The sequence below is a fragment of the Polyodon spathula genome, chromosome 8, assembly GCF_017654505.1.
Source record: "Polyodon spathula isolate WHYD16114869_AA chromosome 8, ASM1765450v1, whole genome shotgun sequence".
In the NCBI taxonomy this organism is placed as follows: domain Eukaryota; kingdom Metazoa; phylum Chordata; class Actinopteri; order Acipenseriformes; family Polyodontidae; genus Polyodon; species Polyodon spathula.
The window spans coordinates 44,126,213-44,147,998 of NC_054541.1; the positions used below are offsets into that span (position 1 = coordinate 44,126,213).

Consider the following 21,786-nt stretch of genomic DNA (forward strand, 5'->3'; position numbering starts at 1 on the left):
CCGGTTTCTTTGTTCGGGTACTTTCTGGTACACAGGTTGAATAATGAAATACACTGAAACAGTGAACAGTAGACCCGTACACAATTTAAAATAGTAATCAAATGCAAAGGAAGTGCTGAGTTTAAAAAACACTAAGAGCAGCTCAAACATGGCATTGGCATCGAGCAAGGATATGTACACCTTTAAATACATGTTTAAAAGTCTAACACCCCCTTCACACTTGCGGTTTAGGCCGGCCGAGGGACGCATTCTCTCATGTGTGAACGCTCGGAAAATGAAAAGGCGGCCCTGGGCCGGGTGAAATTTGGAGCAGTTTTTTGATGCGGCCTAAAGTATCAATGCAGCCTCGGGGCCGGCCTATCGGCATGACGATGACGACGCTGGATCAGTCACGAATGGTACGTATTTCTTCATCATACAGCTTTCATTAAAACGATAAAACTTGTGCTCTCTCTAGATCTCTAGATTGTAGCTAAGATTGTAAATCTCAATATTGATAAATAATGCATACAAAGTTGCATATTCAGTCACCATTAATATAATCTGTATTGTGACTAATGTAACGTACATGTCCTTGTTTGCTGCATTTACACGTGATCCAACACAATCTCTTCTTTCCACAGTAACTGACTGCACTGTTAACACATGCCTTTATCATATCTTATGCAATAAGTACAGTACAACAGTGTTGCAAAAAATAATATTGCATTATTTACGTCTGCAAATTTCCCAGCTCAATCTGTTATGTTGACTTCCAGGAATGCAGTGTTTACGTCATTGTTTACATTCCCGACAAGCACTTCGCTGCAATTTAGGCTTCCTTTTCAGCCACACATGTGAATGCTAAAACCTCAACTCTGAACAGAAATTTTGAGGCGGCCCAAGGCCGATTCAGTAAGTGTAAATGGGGCGTTATTCTCCAAAACCATGTACAAATAGCACATTACCCCTTATTAGCATATCTCCTATCATCTGAAAAGCTCTGGTAATCCTTTTAAAAAAAACAAAAAAAACACATTATACTAGGTTATTACAAAATACAGAAAATACAGAGAAAGCCACCCCACCAACAGACGACACACAATTAGACAGTTTTTGCATTACTGAGGCCTTGAATCCAAGTTACTAGAGAAATAGGTGCACTCTCCTCTCAGATGAGTTGGTGGATCCCTAGGAACCTTACAGTAAAAGGTGTTTAGTTTACCTTCACTGGACTCCTCCTCCTCCTCTTTTTCTTCTTCTATTTCTTCATCTTCGTCATCCTCCTCTTCTCCGAGGGCACATGCCTCCTCCTCCTCCTCCTCCTCTACTGCTATCTGTGCTTCACTTTTGCCCTTCAGACAGGCATGGAGGTGCACAGCCTGTTTCCACGGCACTCCACCCAGGTCCGAGACAGGGTGATCTTCACCCTCCTCCTCCTCCTCCTCCACCTCATCCATCTCCGACTCCGAGCTGCTGCGGAGCAGACAGGACAGGCTGGTGTCAGAGACAGAGAAGCACAGCTGAAATGCTATTTCATACCGTTAGGGAAATCTGAATGGTTAGTAAACATGCAGTAAAACTGATGAGTGAAACAAATGAGGTGTTTGTAAGTAGTACAAGTCTGTATGAAGTACAGGATGTACGGTTTAGAAGACAGCTGTGTACTAACCGTGAAGATACTAGTTCAAAGTGTATTATTGATCCGAGGTTAAATAATGCGACAGTGAAGCTGATGCAGTAGAATATACAAAAACATATTAGCTCCCCTTTTAGGGATGCTTACAACAGTTCAAGTTGTGATTTAAGACACCGGACAGTCTTCTGGTACTGAAGTTATAACCAAATCAGCAGATGCACTAGCAGTGGCAATAAAAAGCTACTGCTCCTCAGAGAACTTGTATAACCTGATGCAAAAAAACAAAAAAAAAAGTGTCGCATCAGCTTTCTTACAGCTGATCCCAAACCTGGGTGAAAGGTACGCTATAATCACAGCATGCTTGAAATGTGCGTCAGTGTGGTACTGTAGCATGAGAGAGCTTCTCCTCCAAGCTATAACCAGATCAGCCCCTGACACTCAGCCCCTCAAAAGCATTTAGAGAGATGAGTATAAATTAAAATGTTATCCCGAGCCAGGCACAAAGTATGAAAAGTAGGTTAGATGCAGCCGACCTGGAGCCCTCGCCCGCGTCGGTGCCCTTGTCCAGCACGCTGCTCAGGTTGTGCTCTGCCAACGTCTCCTCGGGCACCTCCTCCAGCTCCTCCTCTCTCTGCAATGACAGCCGGTAGTTCTCCAACTCAATGCGCTCCGGAGTGCCCCGCAGACGCTTTGCCAGGCCAGGCTCTTCCACTCCGTTCATATCTACTGCTGAAAGCAAGAGGCACAGGGAAAAACATACAGAATGCAGGAATACTGGCAGGTCTGCTTATTGGGTAAATACTTAGATTGCACTGACATCACTTGGGTTAGCCCTGAGCAGTGTGAAATGTATAAATGAGGAGTTGTGTTAACTGCTGATACCTGATTATGTACCATGACAGAGAACGTATTGTACAGCATCGCAGCCTAACTCAGTCTTTGTAACTCCTACTTTTTTCTCAATCTCAGAAAACAGAAAATGTATTTCAGATTCTGATATTCCTTTCATTCTGCAACATTCACAGACATACATACATTCTAATCATACAGTTAAAATGTAAGCGTCACATCGTTATGTACTGTACGTCTAACCTATTTATTCCTGTCCCCTGTGCAATTGTGAGCATTTAAAGTCCTGCATTTCCAAGGGGTCAGTTTCATTGACAAGTTTCTTGTTTACAATTACTAAAAGTTAAAAGTTGACAACAGTTCCATTACACCACTGCAGCGAACAGCTGAACAGGAAGATCACAAATGCCTTGGATTCCTTTTAGCCCCTCACATAAATCTTGGCATTATGACAGACCTCAAGAGAAGTGCCTGTAAAAAACAGTGTCAGAATGTAGAAAACTTCTACAGGGTGCAAATCCTCTCCTTCACTCTTTGCAAAACACAAAACAGTTTATCGATCAGGACTCGCAGAGAGTTAGTCTGCTTTCTAGTAAAAAAAATTGTATCTCAGCATGTCCCTAAACATCAGAAACAATGGGAATTACATGCCAGTAAATCAACAGCTACAGCACTGCCTAGTAATGAACTGAACTTGAAACTCCAAATTAATGAATTACAATGCAGGCAACTTTTCTATTGCGCTATGACCCAAGTTATCTGACATAACTACACAAGTCAGTCTACCCAAGCAAGAAATACAAATGGGCTTACTTACTGGGATTGCACAGTTAGTATATCAAATATTAACAAAATGAATTCCCTTTCCTGGAAATCAGACACATACTCAGGCCATTTCTATCAACAAATAATACTATGTAGCGAATCGTCATAAAAATCGTCATATTCTCACTTTTACTATAATGCTTTTTCCAAAATAAGTTATTGTATTCAGCCCTTCCAATTTCGCTTTTTCCCCCCAAAGCATTGCAGAATCGTCTGTAGCTCTTACAAGAAAAGCATTACTTTGATTTTGCTATATGCCGTTTTGTATTAAATGATGAAGTAAAACAATTTAACAATCCAGTTTCTTTTTATTCAAACATTAATCAAAACAGTTATACATTAGCTGGGGAATAACATGTCAAACTTGTCAACGTTTACGCTGGAGCATCAATCATCAAATAGTTTGTGTCTCTTGCTTCTTCCTGCAACAATGCAGATTCATACCACCCTCAATTAGTAGACTCTTTAAAAACATGACAAACTACTGCAGAGCATATATCTGTGTTAAATTTTTTTTTCTTTTTTTTAAATTAAGCCTTGTGTCATGATTAATAACCAGAATCGCCCTCAAATGAAAACCTCATCTAGGCTGCGAATGGCACATCCTAGGCTCATGTCGATTGGAATGCTGCTATCTTGCTGACAATTTCTATCAGAAGCACAAAGCCAAAAGTTTCAATGGCCCAGGAGCTTACAGACATGAGCACAGCAGCAATATGCTCGCAATACAGACTTCTCAAACAACTTGGTGAAGGGAATCGTGGATAAAATACATGAAACTTGCTGGGGGTATACAACATGTATGTGTGTGTGATGTGCAAATCCCCACTGCAAAGTTACAATATCCCCAAAATCTAATGTTTACACACAATAAGCAGTCGTTTTTGCTCAATATCAGTGTAGCATTAGCCAGTTATAAAAAACATTTCCTCCAACAAGTAAGATATTCCCTACTGCAAGTATATGGTTGTGTCATTGTCCTTGTATAGGAAAGTAATACTTCTCTTTAAAGATTTCCAAACAAATAGAAAGAAAAAAAAACACACACCACAAAACATCGCTTCAAATTTATTTGTTTAAAAAAAAACAAAAAACAAAAAAAACACAACACTTCGTTGCATCCATTTTCCATTCAAACAGCGCATCGCGAAAATACATAAAAAAAAAAAAAAAAAAAAAAATATTGGTACCTTGCCTTTGTCCCACTCTAAAAAGCATATCTTTTAAAACCAATGGGACATTTGATCCCATAAGTCTGAGAGAGAATGAGAAAGATATATAGACATAAAAAATAAATCTTAGTCACTGGATTTAATGTGATTTGTGTTCTAGTTTAGAAAACACAGAACTCCTCATCAATAAAAATTGTTGGTAATGGACACTAAAATCTGTTTCACTGATTTACGCATAACATACACTTTTTTTCCTATATCTCCAATATGATGTGATGCAAGTTTACAAAAAAAAAAAAGTCCCGCATCTAAAACGTCAGTTAGTGAAAGTAAACAAACTGAACAGCCAACACAGACTGGTTTCTAAGCTATGGAAAAATGTTGTAAAAGCATCAATGGATCTTTCCATGAAAATGATCATAGGACACAGCAGCTGTTCTACTGAACCCCTTTAACCACTTTTGAAAATCAGTTTTGATTAGCTAAATGAGGAGTTGCTGTACATATAGAAAACACCCCCGCTCTTGTGACTGCATTGTAATGTGCTGCCGACTCTCAAATGCCCAGCCTTTTATGCGGTGCTACATGCTAAACAAAATAACTCAAACTCTGTGGTAAGCATGCATGCGTGCAGTGCATAACGTAAAGGAACGATTTTTTTTTTGTAATCTATAAAACAAAATTAAATAAATAAATAAATAAATAAGGGTTGCATGACAACAGTAAGATGTGCTTCTCAAGTGGCACCGTCCAGTTATATTTCAAAAACCGTTGGCAAATATTGTATTTTTATATATATATATATATATATATATATATATATATATATATATATATATATATATATATATATATATATATATATATATATAACACACAACCCAAAAGTTAAAAACTACAAGGCTTTATCATTGAATACTTTATCTGAAATGTTTTTCATATACATTTTACTAGTTGCTTCTTAAAACAATGCATGCAGTGGGTTCCTTTCACAAGTTGCAGTCTAAATTGCACCCCTCAGGCATACAGATGTGCTCACATGCCATGCTTCACCAACAAACCCCCTGAATCCCCAGCAATGGTTTTTGTGCAGAAGGTTAGTTTAGTACAGCAGACCCAGAAAATACCCTCACAAGCACCCCCCCCGTCATTACAGTTCTGCTTTGATAGGAGTGGGAAAGGTAAAGCTTACAGAGGAATTGCAAACTGCAACATATTTTACATTAAAAGAATACCTGATTGTGAGAGAGAGAGAGAGAGAGAGAGAGACACGAGAGCAACTGGTCAACTGGCATAGACATTTCTGCAACACCAAGCATAAAAAAGCTAAATTGTTGATAGAAACTAGGTGCTTGATGTACACAAGTGTAACATGTAAAGGGAAGGAGTCAATTAAATTAAAACAAATCAAAACGGTCTCTGCTTGTAGACAATTACAGGAATGCCAGTTTGGATCAGCTGGACTCTGCCCTCTCAATTGGGCATAAATGAAAAAGATCAGCTGGGTTATAAAGATGCACCATCCTATTATGAGTTCTGATTGCTCAGGTCCAACAAGAACCATACAAACAACAACAAAAAAACATTTTAGAAACCTTGGGTGTCCGAATATCAGGCCTCTTTGGCCACAATAAACACTGGATTAAAGAATGATCTCAGGACAAGATGGCTGTATCTTTGGCTTTTAACAGGCACACAGTAAGAGTTCTGAAAGATATTGCATCTTTGTAAAGGGACCCACAAAATGAACAGATCACAGGATATCTACATGACGAGAGGCAGCAAGCTGAAAGGATGCACAGAAAAAGAATTTACAAAGCAGTCAGGTTTACAAAAAAAAAAAAAGAAAACCATTTTAAAAACCACAAATAAAGAAAACATGACAAAGTAAAATGGGTTAAAAAAATAAAAACACACATAGCTTACTAATTAAATCTGAACAAAACTAGAAAAAGACAAAAACTTATCTTGGAAAGCAAGGTCGCTCTAATTTATAGTGAAAATGATCAAATGGCCATTAAAAACTGCTTTATCCCAGATGCTCAGCACCTGAACTACTAAACTCGCTACCTATCTGTCCTAAAACTTCAGACTGAACGTACAGGAAAGGGACCCCAAAGGTGATCAACTGGCACAGGAAAAGGGAATCTAGAAAGTTGTGTGCCACCTGTTGACGGGTCCAGGTTACTGCTCCACGGACGGAGCGGCTCACACAGTGCAGAGCGCCAAAGAGAGTGAGGGAGAAACGAGCCGTCCTGCCAATAAAGGAAATGGAGCTACCTGGGGTCCTTTCTGTAGGGGTGGCTGTGGTGTTTGCCCGGACTGGTCCATCAGCAGCATCAGGGTCCAGTAGGGACACTTTGTTTTCCTGGGAAGGAATTGGTATTAAAATGATCAGTGCTGTTTAAATGTATTGATGATTTTATCTGGAGAACTACATGTATAAGAGTAGGGATTTACAAATACATAAATAGCTTTTTTTTTTTTTTTTAAAAAGGGTATGGAGGCATGTATTATTTTGCATTACACAATTATATAATGTAAGCCAGATATTACCAATGAATAAAGGCCAACCTGCAATGAACAATAGCTGAGGTGAGGCCAAGCCATTATTTCCCATCAAGAAAACCTTTCATTCCTGAAACAGAAGGAACTCCCTGACCATTATCCCGATGACAAAACAAGGTTCCAGAGATTGTTTGAAAGCATGTTGTTTGACCATACTGGAGCACGTAAAGTACATACATTGGCATTTAAAGCCATATATATCAACCAAACCATGTTGTGTCTTTCTATAGGCCAGTCTTCTGCATATACAGTAGATAATTTTTTCAATGTTATGACTGTAAAAATTCATACTGCAGAGCAGATAGCCTCAGACGTACAGTAGAATGTAGCCCTTGTTTTCTTTTAAAAAAATATAAGTACATTGAATAAGCAGATTTCTGCACGACAGTAGTGACAAAATGACAAAAAAACTAAATAGGTTAAACATGCATGGAGTTAACATTCATCTTTTTTTCAAGTTCATACCTTTTTGATAAAGCCTGCTTTTTAACACACACTGACAACAATTCTGTTAACTTGCAGAGCTGGCCGCTGTGTGCTGGTTGCCAAACAGTTCTGGTGATTGAAGTGACTTAATGAGCCAACAGTGCATGTTCAAGTCAGTTCCAAATAACTTTACTTTCAAATTGCCATTGGCAACCTTTTATTTTGTTTGTGTTGTTTTTAACATACCTGATAAAAAGTCAAACTGGGTTATTACCTTGGCAGCGAGAGGTGCTTCTGCAGGTCTCTTCCTCTGAGCGTACCCCGAGAGCCGGTAGCAGTAGTGAGGTTTACAGTAGAACTTCCCTAAAAGAATTGAGAGAAAGTAAATAAAATAAAAACAAATACTACCCACAAATCATTTTAATGAAAGCTTAACAACATATTAAATGTAACAGCCCCTTACAGGACTTGTTAATTCTCTGTAACCTTTCTAGGTAAGGGTTTGGTCATAAAGCCTTAATCTTCCACTTGCTACAGATTCAAGCAGTATTCAGCACAGTCTAAGATTAAACATTTTCTTTTAAGGAACTGAAAAAAAAAAATCCTTTTTGATTCAACTAGGGTATTCTGGACCACTGCTGCTTCTCTACATGGTGGCCAATCAGCAGCCTCGAGAAGCTGGGGCTCTGTATATTAACCAGTAACAACACATCACTTGTTACAGGAAACAATGAGAGTGCCCATGAAACTGAGAAAAAAAATGGCTTATCCAGCAGGAGGAAAAGCACCTGGAAGAATGTTTAACTCTTCCCTCACACTGCTGAGCACTATATCACCATGAGTGACATTTAAAAAGATATAATACAGAACATACAAGCATTTTCCTGCCACAGCACAATACATTTACTGGTGCAACCCCTTTCACTTACTAAGCAAAGTGTGAAAAAACAAAAAGAACACAAAAAACAGGAGCAGCAAACTGACAAGAAACTGTTGAAAATGTGACAATAAATCAGGGAGGTAAAAAACATAAACACACATTTTAAAGACTTATATTTAAGGCACTGTTAAAGTATCTTAGCATTATTGAATCGTGTAAAGCTAGATTCAAATTAGCAACAATTACTTAACTGAAGTAACCAGACTGTTTTATGGCAACAATATTAGGTCAGAGGTCAAGACTGCCATCAGGTTTTACCCAAGGTGTGAACATAAACTTGAATGTTTTAGGTTGAGGGGTCAACAGTAGTGATAGCTGTAGCCCCATGGGTGATACCAGCCTGGAGACTTACCATCTTCAACGTCAAAGGCATAAGAGGAGAGCCGCAGGGTAGTGTTGCAATAGTCACACTTGAAGCAACTACGGTGGAAGAATTTGCCCTCTGCACTGAGACGCTCCATTACATAGACCCTCTTCCGGCAGAAAAAGCAGACATCACTGCCGCCAATGTTCTGGGGGAACTCTCTGCGTAATGAAGCCTAGAGGAAGAGAAACCATGTGTCAGAAGGGGTGTCTGAAGGTTCTCTACAGCAGCGTTCCCCACTCACATTGCAGATTACTGAAGTCTCCATTCAGTTCTGTTGCGGACATGATCATTTTTAGTAGGACCACCACACTAGTTGTGCCTCCGCGGTCTCTCAAAATGACCCGTCTTGTTTTTCAAGCTAGACTCTTGTATAAAGACAGCATGCCTTGCACAAACATGCTTATTATACACGAAAAGCACACCAAAAGGGGGAAAAAAAAGTATTAAGCAAAAATACTTCTCCTCACCAAGGATCTAAAAAACTACAAGTAATGTCAACATCATGAAAAGTCACCATGACCTACATCTACAAAATGGAGAATATCATCATGTAACAAATGACCGTTTAATAAATAAAAAAAAAGTTAAAAAAAAAAAACCGGACAAGATGATCCCAACATATGGCAATCAATCGTTTAGCCTACCAAGTGTCAATAACTTGGAACAGCTGGTCACCGTCCCCTACATTCACACTATGTGGATTAACTTAGTGTATCAAAGTTTTATCACATTTGTACAAAGCTAACACAATAGATTAAATTAGGAGCTGGAACTCAAGCAAAAGGAGGTCATCAAGACTGATATACTGAAATAACTGGTGCCAATGAATTGCCACACCACTTAGTTTTTTTTTTTTTTTTTTTAAATCAAAACAGATGAGCGATTCTCCAGATCAAATGCAAGTTCTGCAACGCCCTCTTAACAAAAGGTTAGATAACTGATGTACTAAGTGTCTGTTTTTGTTCAGATTACAGTAAGCACCAAAGAAAATATTTTAATAATACAAAATCGCAGTTTTCTATAGTATTGAGCAGCACAAAAATATGAAACAGTTCAGGCATAGTGTCAGTCTGTGTGATTTTGCAAAAGGGAAACACATATTAGGAAGATGCATGGTTTTTAATAGTAAGCATAATCACATCACATTCAAGGTCTATTTTGTAAACCCATAGATTAGTTACGAAATCCACTTCCTCTACTGGGTGCACCTATAGTTCTACACTACCAGGGCTTACCAATGCCTTCTTGTCTAGAAAGGGCTTGGGTTGGTCTTTCTTTTGAAGCTGACTGGTTATCTGCTCAGCCAATGAGCTCACTCCCCCTGTGTACATCTTTATATACCTCTAAAAATCAAGGGCAGAAGAGAAGGGAACAGGAGGAAGTCAGAAATGGAGAAACAAATATTAAAAAGACAGAAATAATTAAAGGAAGAAAGGAAAAACAAAACAGATCAAAAGAAATGAAACATATACAGATGGAAGGCTACCTTTGTTCATGAGGCAAAGGAAGATTTGCTACAATTATACAAATGTGTATGTTATTTATTAATATACAAATTATGTATTTTTAATTTGACAAATTAACCTACCAGGTGAATTGCATTCCAAGTGATGTTAATTCATCACTATTTAATTAACACCAAAAACAGGTCAACTTTGTGTTGTACCACTACAGAATGGAGATCAATAGTACACTTACAAAAGTCACAGTATTACAAGAAACAGCAACACATGCTGCACAATGGTCCTGATACGGTACCATGGAGGTGCAACAGGGATCATCAGTGTGTATCAGTTCATACTACAGGGATCACCAGTGTGTATCAGTTCATACTACAAAACTATTAAACAGTCACAAGAAACAGTCACAAAACAGGCAACTGAAGATCGTAGAATATTATCTGTGAACAGTGTCGCCACTGTGAATGTTAAAAATAAACATGTTTGTGCTACAAAGTGTCACATTTTTGCACAAATTGGTATCACATGCCACCCAGCAGTCTGGTCAAACCTCAGGTTCTGCTCAGGTTCAGCACTTTTTTTTTGTTTTTTATTTTTTAAATGTGATCAATCATTAGATGCCCCAGACTGACGTCGGTATGACAATTACCTCAAAGTAGATTAAAAAGGGAACATATTTATATGACAGATCTCCAGGTCATATTTAATCCTTATGGATATTTCACATTGAGCACCAACAAGTAAACCCCCCAAATGCAATAACAATTTACAAATCAATGTACTGAGCAGTATGCAAAATCTGAAGTAAAACCAATAATGCTTAAGTGTTCTGCATCTTAAAGGATTTTGACTGTAAAGGCGAGTTCCAGAACTCATCTTGTAAGAGATGCAAATGTCAATAGGTTATTTACTTGTTGAATGAATAAGTACAAAGCATGGAGATCCTGCTTCCAAATTGTAATGCTATTGTTGAACTTGATCAGGCAATACAAAACTACTGAGAGAGAGAGGATACTGTTCAAAATCAAGCATGCTCACACAGCCACCCTCCACAAAATCCACGGACATGGGTGTGGATGCAACTGAAAATCAAAAGCCCACTAGATGCCAAGCCTGGATTCAAACCCAGATTGTTCCAGCTTCCTAAACCTTACTGAAATGTTAGTCAAAGCTGTTGAACCATTCACTTTCAAAGCAATTTTGAGTTTTTATGCTTTATTGCATCTTCATTTCATTAATTTGTATGGAAGGCAAAGCAGTTAGGACAATGGCTTGCATTGCATCAGTCTACAGCACAAACAGGAAGTAGCCAAGTGGCTACCTGTCTGAATGAACCTGGGGAGGGCAGATCTTGGTGCTTGGAGGAGTGAAGACTGAGGGAGAGCTCCCACTGGTCTAAAAAGAACCGGTGTGAGGGCTTGGGCTCCAGTTGAGTAAAGAAAGAGAAAGAGCAAAATGCAATAGCAAAACTAATAAAAAAGATGCACAGCAACAGAATCTTGAAAGAACCTGGAATGCCTAAATCTGAATGAAACTATAAAGAAACAGGAAACAAAAAAAACAACCCCCCACAATTACCACTGTGGGCAGCACTATGATTTTGTGCAACTCTAAAGAACAAAATAAAACTGCACATTAGATTTGGGTTAGTGCGTTTTAAAACATGGTGCGTGAATCCAAACCTCTCAAACTGTTGAGAAAGTTATCTGAAACCTTTTCGTTTAAGACAACAAAGAAATGAATGCTTTGTGGATGACCATTAATCTTCAAGATGAAGATTACTGGAGTTTTTATAGACACACAAGGGACTTGTGCAGGTAGCCTCACACATTTTGTTATATTAATGATGCTCAAGTCAAAAGTTCTGTGGTCACCTACTGAAAGGTGCTTTGGGGGCAAATATTGCCCATAGATGGCCAGTTCTTTTTTTTTTTTTTTTTTTTGTAGGATGCATACTCCTTTTCAGATATGCAGAAGTTAGGTATGCCTCTCGTACTATACTTGAATAGATGTGCCAACTGAGTAGAAAACACAAATGTTCACCTGTCGCCTGTCTGGCTTCTGTTCAAAGTGAGTAGTAATTTGGGATGCCCTCTCCTCAATGCTTGGGGTGAAAATAGGCGCTTGATCATCAGGGTAAACTATCTGTGGCATCTGCAGGAGGAGAGAAGGCCACCACCAGAAGTAGAAGAAAAGAGAATGAGATCACAGAAGGGAAAGTGAATGCACTGGGACCCACACAATAATGCTGGGTAAGAGTCACTTGACTAATATTGTTGTATCAGCTCCAGACACACCCCCTACACAGCACGCATGTGCAGAGATGTATTCTTCCAGTGACGTTAATGCATTTGGCTTATATACACACACACAGGTTTGAAGAAGTATTCACCCCCTACCGATAATGTCACATTTTGTTGAATTACAAATAATGTGTGCAAAGTTTTTCAAACAAACTTTTTTTTATTCAAAGCAGTAGTAGTTAAATTGAACACTGTTATATGAAGAGGATATTAAATGTCAGCAAAACTTGCAAAGAAAATGTACAAAATAAAATGTACTGGTTGTAGAAGTATTCAGCCCATTAAGTCAGTACTTGGCAGAAGCACCTTTTGCAGCAATTACTGCTAGGAGTCTTTTTGGATAGGTCTCTACTAGCTTTGAACAGTAGGATGGTGACATTTTTGTCCATTCTTCATGGGAAAATTGCTCCAGTTCTGATAAGTTTGTTGGGGATCGTCGATGGACTGCAATCTTCCAAGTCTAGCCATAAATTTGACTGGATTCAAGGTCAGGACTTTGACTGGGCCACTCAAGAATATTAATTCCCCTCTTGTTCAATCACTCCAGTGTGGCTTTGGCTTTGTGCTTCAGGTCATTGTCCTGCTAAAATGTGAATACCCTCCCCAGTTTCAGAGTCTTGGCTGACTCAAACAGGTTTTCCTCAAGGATTCAGCCTGCACTTTGCACCATCCATTCTCCCCTCTATCCTGACAAGCTTCTCAGTCCCTGCTGAAGAAAAGCATCCCCATAACATGATGTTGCCATCACCAGGCTTGACAGCTGGGATGGTGTTGACTGGGTGATGTGCAGTGTTGGGCTTGCGCAGAACGTAACACTTGGAATTTAGACCAAAAAGTTCAATTTTTGTCTCATTTGACCACAAAACCTTTTTCCACATGTCTGCAGTATCATCTATGTGCTTTAAGATGAGGCTTTTTGAGTAATGTCTTCTTTCTTGCCACCAGTCTATAAAGACCTTTCTGTAGGGACCAGCTTATTGTTGATGTGTGAACACTGACTCGCGTTTCAGACACAGAACTTTGCAGAGTTCCCGCAAGGTCATTGTTGGTTTCAGAGTGACACCCCAAAGCAGTTTCCTGCTTGCCCGGCTGCTCAGTTTGGGAGGGTAACCTGATCTGGGTAGTATGATGCATCTTCCACTTCATGATGGACTTCACTGTGATGAGAGGGATAATCAGCCCCTTGAACATTTTCTTTTACCCTTCTCCTGCTCTGTGCCTTTATCACTTTATCCCTGACTTGTTTTGAAAGCTCCTTGGTCTTCACGTTTGCTTTGTTGGATCACTATGTGAGTTGCAGCTTGAAAGTCTTTATATACTTGAGGGAAGTTAGCTACAAGTTCAACCACTTTGAGTAAACACAGGCTGAAACCATTTCACTAATTTTGTGACCTTTCAAACAAATCATTTGCACCTGGGTTGATTTAGGGCTACAGTAGCTTTGAATAGGGTTGAATACTGAGATTTACACAGAAGAACAGATTAATCTTATTTATATTCCATATGCATTTTTTAACTATCAATGTAGAGTAGTTTGTGTAGATTCTACATGTAAGTCTAATTTGAAAGCGTTGTGGAGTACGCTCAGGTGCCAACAAAATGTGAAAACATTGCAGGGGGGTGAATACTTCTGCAAACCACTGTGTGTGATAGAGAGAGATCTATAGATATAGATATATATATATATATATAGAGAGAGATATATTAGAGACTACCTTAGACTCAAAAGTGGTTTAATAAAAAATCCTCCACATGCCCATAAAGCTCATGCATGCACTTTGTATATAGCCAAAGGGTTAAAATGATGCACAACTTTAAACTAGTCTTGTTAGCAAAAGTCAACAGTCCAAAAATTAAATCTCTCACTTTAAATTAGACAGAGAAGCCAAGCAGTTAGAGTGTGGCAGCCACAGCACTGCATTACCATGCAGCATGTCACATGTTTCCAAACGGGCACTGACACGACCGCAAGTCCCCCACCGATTCCTATTTGGAGCAGTTACTTTGCCCGGCCCACTCAGAAAGCCATCCTATTAAAGGTACCAGCCTGCATTGGCTTCAAAGACCAATGGTTTCTTTAAAACCCTGTTCATGTAGTTTTTAAAACCATTCTGAAGGGTTAATGGATGTCCAGTCAACTCGGCAATGGACAGGGTGCAGTCATGCTGGGTGCAAAGCATATCCATGCTGCCCAGTTACCCGCTCCAGGACAGGGCTCTCTTCCTGACCCTCAGACTCAGATCTTCCACTCTCTCCTTGCTGCAGAAAGGACAGGAGGGTTAGCAGCAGACCACTGTGAAGTGTCTCTTGCACTGAGAATGCAGCTACTTTCCCAACAGTCACATGTCTTGGATGAGTTAGGTACAGGTGAGTGGAGGTGTGTGAAATTGCAAGTGCTCTGGTATGCATTCACCGGTAGAAACAAAACAATCTTTACACAGGTTATGTCACAGATGCTATTGCACTTCTTTGCCAGCAGATGGCACTAAGTTTACTTTCAAATGCATTTGATTCATATGTTTGTTTTTTTTTTATTTTTTTGCCACACAAACAGAAACCGTCCTATGCAACAAAAAGAATACTCGTTTGTAGAAACTCACAATCCAACACATGAACACAGAACATGTCCCAGTACATGGGAAAAGTTAACACGTGAACTATACATTACTGTGCATCAGTATGAATGTTAAATGTTATACTAGAAATCGTTCAGTGACAGCAGTGCACAAAATCAATTAAACAGAACATGTATACACACTATAAAAAAGGAGACCTAGACACTTGATTTAAAGCTTCAAACTACAAAAAAATGTGATCGATAGATAACAGAGCCCTTATATATAAAACATTAACCAAATGTACTTATTTTAAATGGTAAAAAAATAAACTCAGTCAAGCAGAAATGATTGACAAAAACATTTTTCTTTTCACTTCACATTCAGAAAGCAAATGCTGCCTTCAGAATGTGTGATTAAGTGTTAAAGTAATGGATTCAGTTTTATTTTAACATGTTTATTATTTATTTTATTTTTTAACACACATTATTGATTTAATTCACCGAGTGATCCAACTAATGCTACTTTTAAACTCAATGATAATTCTTCTGACGTTTCCCCCAAAGGTCATTTAGTGAGCCTCTTACAGACATCACTTAATAAATTAAATACAGTGGAAGTTCCAGGAATAGTGCACACAGCATACAGCAGTCTGGGGACATGCAGAGTGGTCACCTGAGCACAGACAGACAATGAAGAGGAGGAGGAGAGCAAAATGATTTTCTTAGGGCAGCTCCGAGATCGCTTCACACTTGCAGCCTTCAGAGACAGAAGAGGACAGGCTCAGCTTTAAAAGGCAGTCACACAACACTGTTCTTTCCCGTTTACCATGACAGTGACTTTATTCAGAACAATGGGAGAGAACAGTCAGGCAGTCCTGTGAAACAGTGGGCCACCATGCCCAGAACTCACAGTATGAAATAACTGCACAGGTTTCCCAGTCTCAGGGGAATATAGCCTGTTCTTGATTTTGTGTGAATTAATTAAAATTGACAGTTTGTCCTTGTTGTTGATTGAGCACATGGACAGTAGCTAGGTTCAAGCCTCTATCTAAAGCAAATACTGCACATGCACAGGAACCTGAAGCCTTGTAAGACTAATACTACAGCCTCTAGGTACAGTATATTTCCAACTACAGTGGATACCGTACCTGCTCTTTACAGGGCACAGTCTGACACAATACCATCTCCCTAAAGCGAAAACTTAACCGTTGCTGATGCAGAGTACGTCTCTAAAATACAGCATGCACAGGACAAGGGGGAAAACAACAGAAAAGAGAATGCAATATAAAAAGGTAGAAATAATACTACCTGATTCAAAACAAAAAGGGGGGGGGGGGGGGGGGGAAACTGAATTGTTTATTTTTTTAAAATAGGCATTTCAACATATTTTACCTAAAGTATACGCTAATTTATGAATCTATTCTCACACACAGTTAAAGGTCAAATCGTAAGACTACAGTAGTGTGCATTTATTATGCTAAGGAAGTTACACAGGGATGGAAATAACTTCAGTCTAGTATAAATATAAGGTACAGTTAGTCAACTGAGCCCTTCCAAGCTTCATTGAACTGACACCTGTTCTTGTGACCACTGACACAGTAACTGCCTCTAACTGCTAAGCAATGGAAGTGTCATTTCCATTTATGTAAATAAAGTAATTCTACTCAGACTCAAGTAAAATGCATCACTATGTGGAGTATATACTGTGTATGTAAAACATCAGGGCATGCAATATATCTTAAAGCTCATGAGTACAAACAAAGTAGGACACACATTTAAATAAGAAAAAAAAAAAAGTATAATCTGTTAGCAGAATAGTGCATGCATCCTAAACTATACTATAAAGGATTAGAACAGTTTCTTTGATAAATAAAAACTTGGTTGATTCAGAGGACACAGGGTTATTTAGGAGTGACTTTGTTTAGTGCACATGATTAAGGCTCTCTTACTGTTTGGTATGATAAATGGGTCTTATTCACAAACTACCAATTTAAATAATTAATTCAAAAGCGCCTGATATTCATGGAACCGTTCCAGACAGTTAGAAGCTAATCACAGTACAAAACATGTATTGAATATCAAATTTAAAAAACTCACACTTAAATCTGGGTGAAGGCCCAATAATTCAGGACTACGAGATTTCTTTGATTGACTGTTCTACACAAACACCCCTGAAAAAACGGCAGTAACTGTGCAGTACGGATTACCCCCCAGTGCTGGCACTGCACAGGGCCAAGGCTGGGATTATTACCTGTCTCCACTGTGGGACGGGTGCATGTCGGCCTGGTTCTTTCTGACAGACCGTGGGCGGAGTCAGCAACCGCTCCTGGCACGGCAAGAGGCAAGAGAGAGGGGGCAGGAAGGACAGCAGCATCCATCGGCAAAAAGCAGCAAGACAGGCATGCAAAATCAACAGAACAGTACACAACATGGGAGGGGAAACAGAAAAGAAACGAGAAATATTCCATGGAGTTCAGAAATAAACAAAAATATGAAACTGAACTGCAATTAAAAAACCAAACAAAACCAAAATCAATTAGATCAAATACAAACAAAGCTTAATTTAGTCTGATCCGGGGTTAAAGTAATCCACAAAACTCAGACAGGCAGCTGGCTAGGTTCCCACTGCAGCGGACTTGTTAGATACATTTCTGAGCATGGGGGAGAAAAAAAAAAAAAAAAAAAAAAGAAGAAAAGAAAACCTCCGACAAGCTCAGTGGAAACAGGCATCATTTCACCTACATTTTGCAGTTATTTGACCTTTGTAGAATTTCACTGGTTGAGCATATTTTATATGTCGACATTTTGAGAAAATGCCAATTAAAAAGGTGCTTTAGTGCGCATACATTTAAATGAAAATATTGAAATAAGAGAATCCCCCTGTTTACATACATTTGTCAAAGAAAATTGAGAAAGACTAGAAAAAGGGTAGCGCACCACTGTTATGCAAATAAACAGTCCATTATGTCATCACGTCAGACAGTTTCAAACACGCATAAGATATCGCTTTGATACCTGAATGGAAACATAGCCAATAACTGAGGTATGCAGCAGCTGCTCCTTAGCCAGCAGATATCAATGTTTGGTATCGCAAGTAGTCTCTGTCGGACTCAATTAGCTTGCAGTTTAGAGTGGACATGCTTTTTTTTTTTTTTAAATATGTAATAAAAGAAAGTGAAAGAGCTGGAACGCTTGTGCCATCTTGTTTAAAGAAGATAAAGCAGAAACATGCTAAGGCTGTGCAGATACAGATACCGCACTGAGAAGGAATGAAAAAAGCTTAGAGAAAGCTAATCCAAGAGCAAGTTCTGATAAGCTGCATTTTTTCTTCTTACAACACAAACACACTACCAGCTCACATCACATATAGGGACACAATGGACCATCATGAGCAGCACATCAGTGTTTGCATATCCATGAAGAAAGCTATGTAACACTTTTGTACCTGCACTCCTTTTACTGGTTATAGCACTAAATGCCACAGATATTACACAAGGTTTCCAACCTCAGCAGTACAGCACTTAAACGTCTGAGACGACAGACTTTCAACGCTACAGACCATAGCCCTGGTGGTCACCAATATGACTGTGTGGAGCACTGCTCTAGAGCTGCGGTGAATAATCTCAACATCATCCCTACCAGTCCATGAACTGTGTTAGGGGACCCCCCCACCACCACCCCCCCCCCCCCACCCCACCAACAACAAACTAACCCCATATTCAAGAAGCCTTTACTGTGATTGTAAAAAAACAAGCCAACATAACTACTAAGGTGTATGTAAGGGTGCGCAGTTGAGCTACTGGGTTTAGTTTTGTAACCTTAGCATTCTTGGGTGCCGTTTTATTATATGGGGGGGAGACTGAGTAAATGCCTAATGAATGTAGCCCATAAATGTCTCAACTGCTGATGGTCAGCTAGTCCCTAACAGACTGCAGCCCAGACCTCAGCACCCCATTACCTGTCTCTTCAGCCCTGAGGACTGTGCAGGGGCATTCTCCTCAAACTTGGCCAGCAGCTGCGTCGCCATCGACTTCACTTTGTTCTGGTTCCCAATGCCGGTCTCAATCTTCCGCTCCGACAGGGCACAGACTAGGGCAGCCCGTTCGTCACGGTAACCACGTGGAGGGTCCTCCTGGGAGCAGAGAGCAATGGAGAACGTAAGGGGGTTGGGTCGGCCTGACTGAGGAAACCAAGGACGTGAGTAGACCAGACATTCACTTAGACCACAGGCTAAAAGTGAAGAGGCCATTCAGCTGGATCCCCTAACTGCTGCACAGTTGAAGCGGAGTTGAAACAAAATCACTCCACAATGGAGCTGGTCCAATTAAGGATAATAAATAGAGGCAACACTCACATCTTCAGATTGACTGGTTTTCCTCCTCTTCCCACTCCCCTCCACTTCCTTCTCCTTTTTGTCCTACAGGGAGAAAAGAAAAGTCACTTTAGCAAAGATTATTTTCGTGTTCACATACTCCAGTTCACAGCAGGGGGTGTTCCTGCACCTTTGGATTCCGCTTGCGAGAAATGCTCTGTCCCAGCTTGCTCAGGAAGGAGATGGGAGACTTGGTGTTGGAGATCAAGGCAGCCTTGTCTTCTGGGCTCAAGTTATGGTTATCTGAAAGTAAATGACAACAAAGTATAATGCACTCGTAGCACAGTGCAAATCCCATCTAAAATGCACAAGACAGCTAAACTATTAGATGGAAAAAAAACAGCAGTGTCCCCCATTGTATCCCTGGGGCAATTCAACCACACTTCTAAGCATAGGACCCACCACAATCACACAGTGTTGGAACTCTGGATTCAAAGTAATATGTCATCAGCAGCCAAAAGCATTTTGACTCCTAAACAGCTACTGTTACCAAACCTTGTGCTTTCTAAAATACAGATTTTAAAGCATTTATAAGGCAATATAAAGCCAATCCAGCACAACAGAATTGTACAGCAATACTTTACAGAACAGAGAACACATTTGAAAATACTACTCTTAAAAATAATGAATAACAATTTTTATTAAACAGTTTTTGATTGTATTAAATCACTACCAAAGTGGCGACGCCTGCTTATAGCAGTGGGGTCCACCAACCAGCTTTCATCTGCTGAATAGGCAGGTGTGCTGCATTTGCCAAGACTCACCCCCAGGAGGCAACGTGTCCTTGAACATCTCGTAGAACTGGGTAAGGTACACGACCATGGAGAGCTTGTCCGGCTCCCCAACAGAGGCCATCTCCTTCCCAGTCATGATGGGCGAGATCCCGAACTCCCGCTCCGCCACGTCGAATGCCAGCTGGTTGTTGTTCTCCATGTTCTGCTCCTCCAGGGAGTCAAAATCACTGAAACAATATAGGGAGTGAGGGAGATATCAGGAGGGGAAACCTTCCCATGACCATTTCAACTCAAGTTACAAGGGTATGGGTCAATATAAAACCACTGAGTCAAGTCCCTCTATGGGCTTGCCATTTCAATAAACCAACTAAAATATGTAGGACAATAGAAAACTTACTAGGATAACATTGTACTGTACACCTATTACAATGGCTATTTCCATTGGGGTCACGGTCTCACGGGTGATCTATAGCGAAAAAAATCTGAATCTGAAATCTGAATGACGCAAAATAGAAAAACAAGGGAAGACCTTGGACACTGAAAAAAAAAAAAAGGGTTGCTGGTAGGAAAAGGTTGAGAACTAATGATATTCAGGAATGATGTTTATAAGTGAACTACTTCTTTACAACTGCTACTTTTCAAAACATGATCACATAAAACTCCATCTTGGCAAACACCGCGAATAACAAAGCTGGGCCATAAAGGTTAACAGACCGAAAACAATCAAAGCCTCAGCAGTATAAAGAGCAGAGGAGAGAGGTAATGTATAATGTCTTTGCCATTGTAACACGACAGTGATTATTGAAGGGTGGAGACCCATATCTAAATAGAATCAAGCCATGTGTTCACCAGGCAACCGAGTACGAGTCTGCCCTTTCCCTGAAATGACTTAAAGATAAAAAGCGCTTTTAATTCTCATTGCATTGAAATGAACATAAAAACACACAACTGATCCGTTACTCTCAAGGCAGATGAGGCATAGAGGGTTGCCAAAAAAATAATGTGGGGCCATCTGCCACATCAGCACGTGAACCAAAAATTGACAAGTGTAGCCTGTAAATCACTAAACACAGCATGTGATGGCTATTTCGCTGTTAAAAGGGGTTATAGCTAATTAAATAATTCCTTAAATCATGTAGTAGGTATGAAAATGAATTATTTAAAACCTAAAGACCTATATAATGAATGTGTGTGCATGGGCATTATGTTATTAAATAAAAAACAGGTTATCGCTTTTAACTCATGCCAGGCTTTATCTGAATTAAAACAAACACACCACCACCACGTGTACAATATAGTAAATGTGGGGTACTCACACGAGGTCTGGCCGATATCGGTGGATGATGGCACACAGGGCCAGTCCACTTTTCCACGACATGGTGAGATCACTCACATTTACATTTCTGAAGCCCTCTGTCTGCCGTTGGCACCAGTTTAGCAGCTTGTTGGAGCGAGCTACAGACTCTGCAAACAGTCAAGCAGGTTGCTTTACAACAGCGTACATGTAGCCTTTTGCAGTTCCTGCACTGAAGGGTTAACTGGCCGGCCTTTTCACAGATAGAAATGAGTTTATTAGTCTGAGCTTGACTGATGAA

General features: G+C 39.7%; 1 protein-coding gene across 22 annotated transcripts in view; it reads right to left on the minus strand.

Moving 5' to 3' along the window:
• Nucleotides 1–21,786, minus strand: part of LOC121320007 (protein-methionine sulfoxide oxidase mical3a-like) — a 105,445-nt gene that overhangs the window by 26,373 nt on the left and 57,286 nt on the right. For 15 of the 22 annotated variants that reach the window (XR_005950781.1, XR_005950780.1, XM_041258079.1 and 12 more), the window contains 15 exons: nt 21,508–21,655; nt 20,222–20,418; nt 19,588–19,700; nt 19,440–19,502; nt 19,044–19,217; nt 17,337–17,411; nt 15,759–15,842; nt 14,728–14,787; nt 12,269–12,379; nt 10,001–10,108; nt 8,751–8,937; nt 7,733–7,821; nt 6,745–6,832; nt 2,152–2,347; nt 1,205–1,455 (listed from right to left, as the gene is read on the minus strand). Coding sequence is in view for 20 of the 22 variants with exons in the window: in XM_041258079.1 (XP_041114013.1) it covers nt 1,205–1,455; nt 2,152–2,347; nt 6,745–6,832; nt 7,733–7,821; nt 8,751–8,937; nt 10,001–10,108; nt 12,269–12,379; nt 14,728–14,787; nt 15,759–15,842; nt 17,337–17,411; nt 19,044–19,217; nt 19,440–19,502; nt 19,588–19,700; nt 20,222–20,418; nt 21,508–21,655 (1,944 nt within the window). In the remaining 2 variants the exon portion in view is untranslated. The remainder of the gene's footprint in view (nt 1–1,204; nt 1,456–2,151; nt 2,348–6,744; nt 6,833–7,732; nt 7,822–8,750; nt 8,938–10,000; nt 10,109–12,268; nt 12,380–14,727; nt 14,788–15,758; nt 15,843–17,336; nt 17,412–19,043; nt 19,218–19,439; nt 19,503–19,587; nt 19,701–20,221; nt 20,419–21,507; nt 21,656–21,786) is intronic. The other 7 variants (XM_041258096.1, XM_041258097.1, XM_041258098.1 and 4 more) reach the window with 5 other exon arrangements.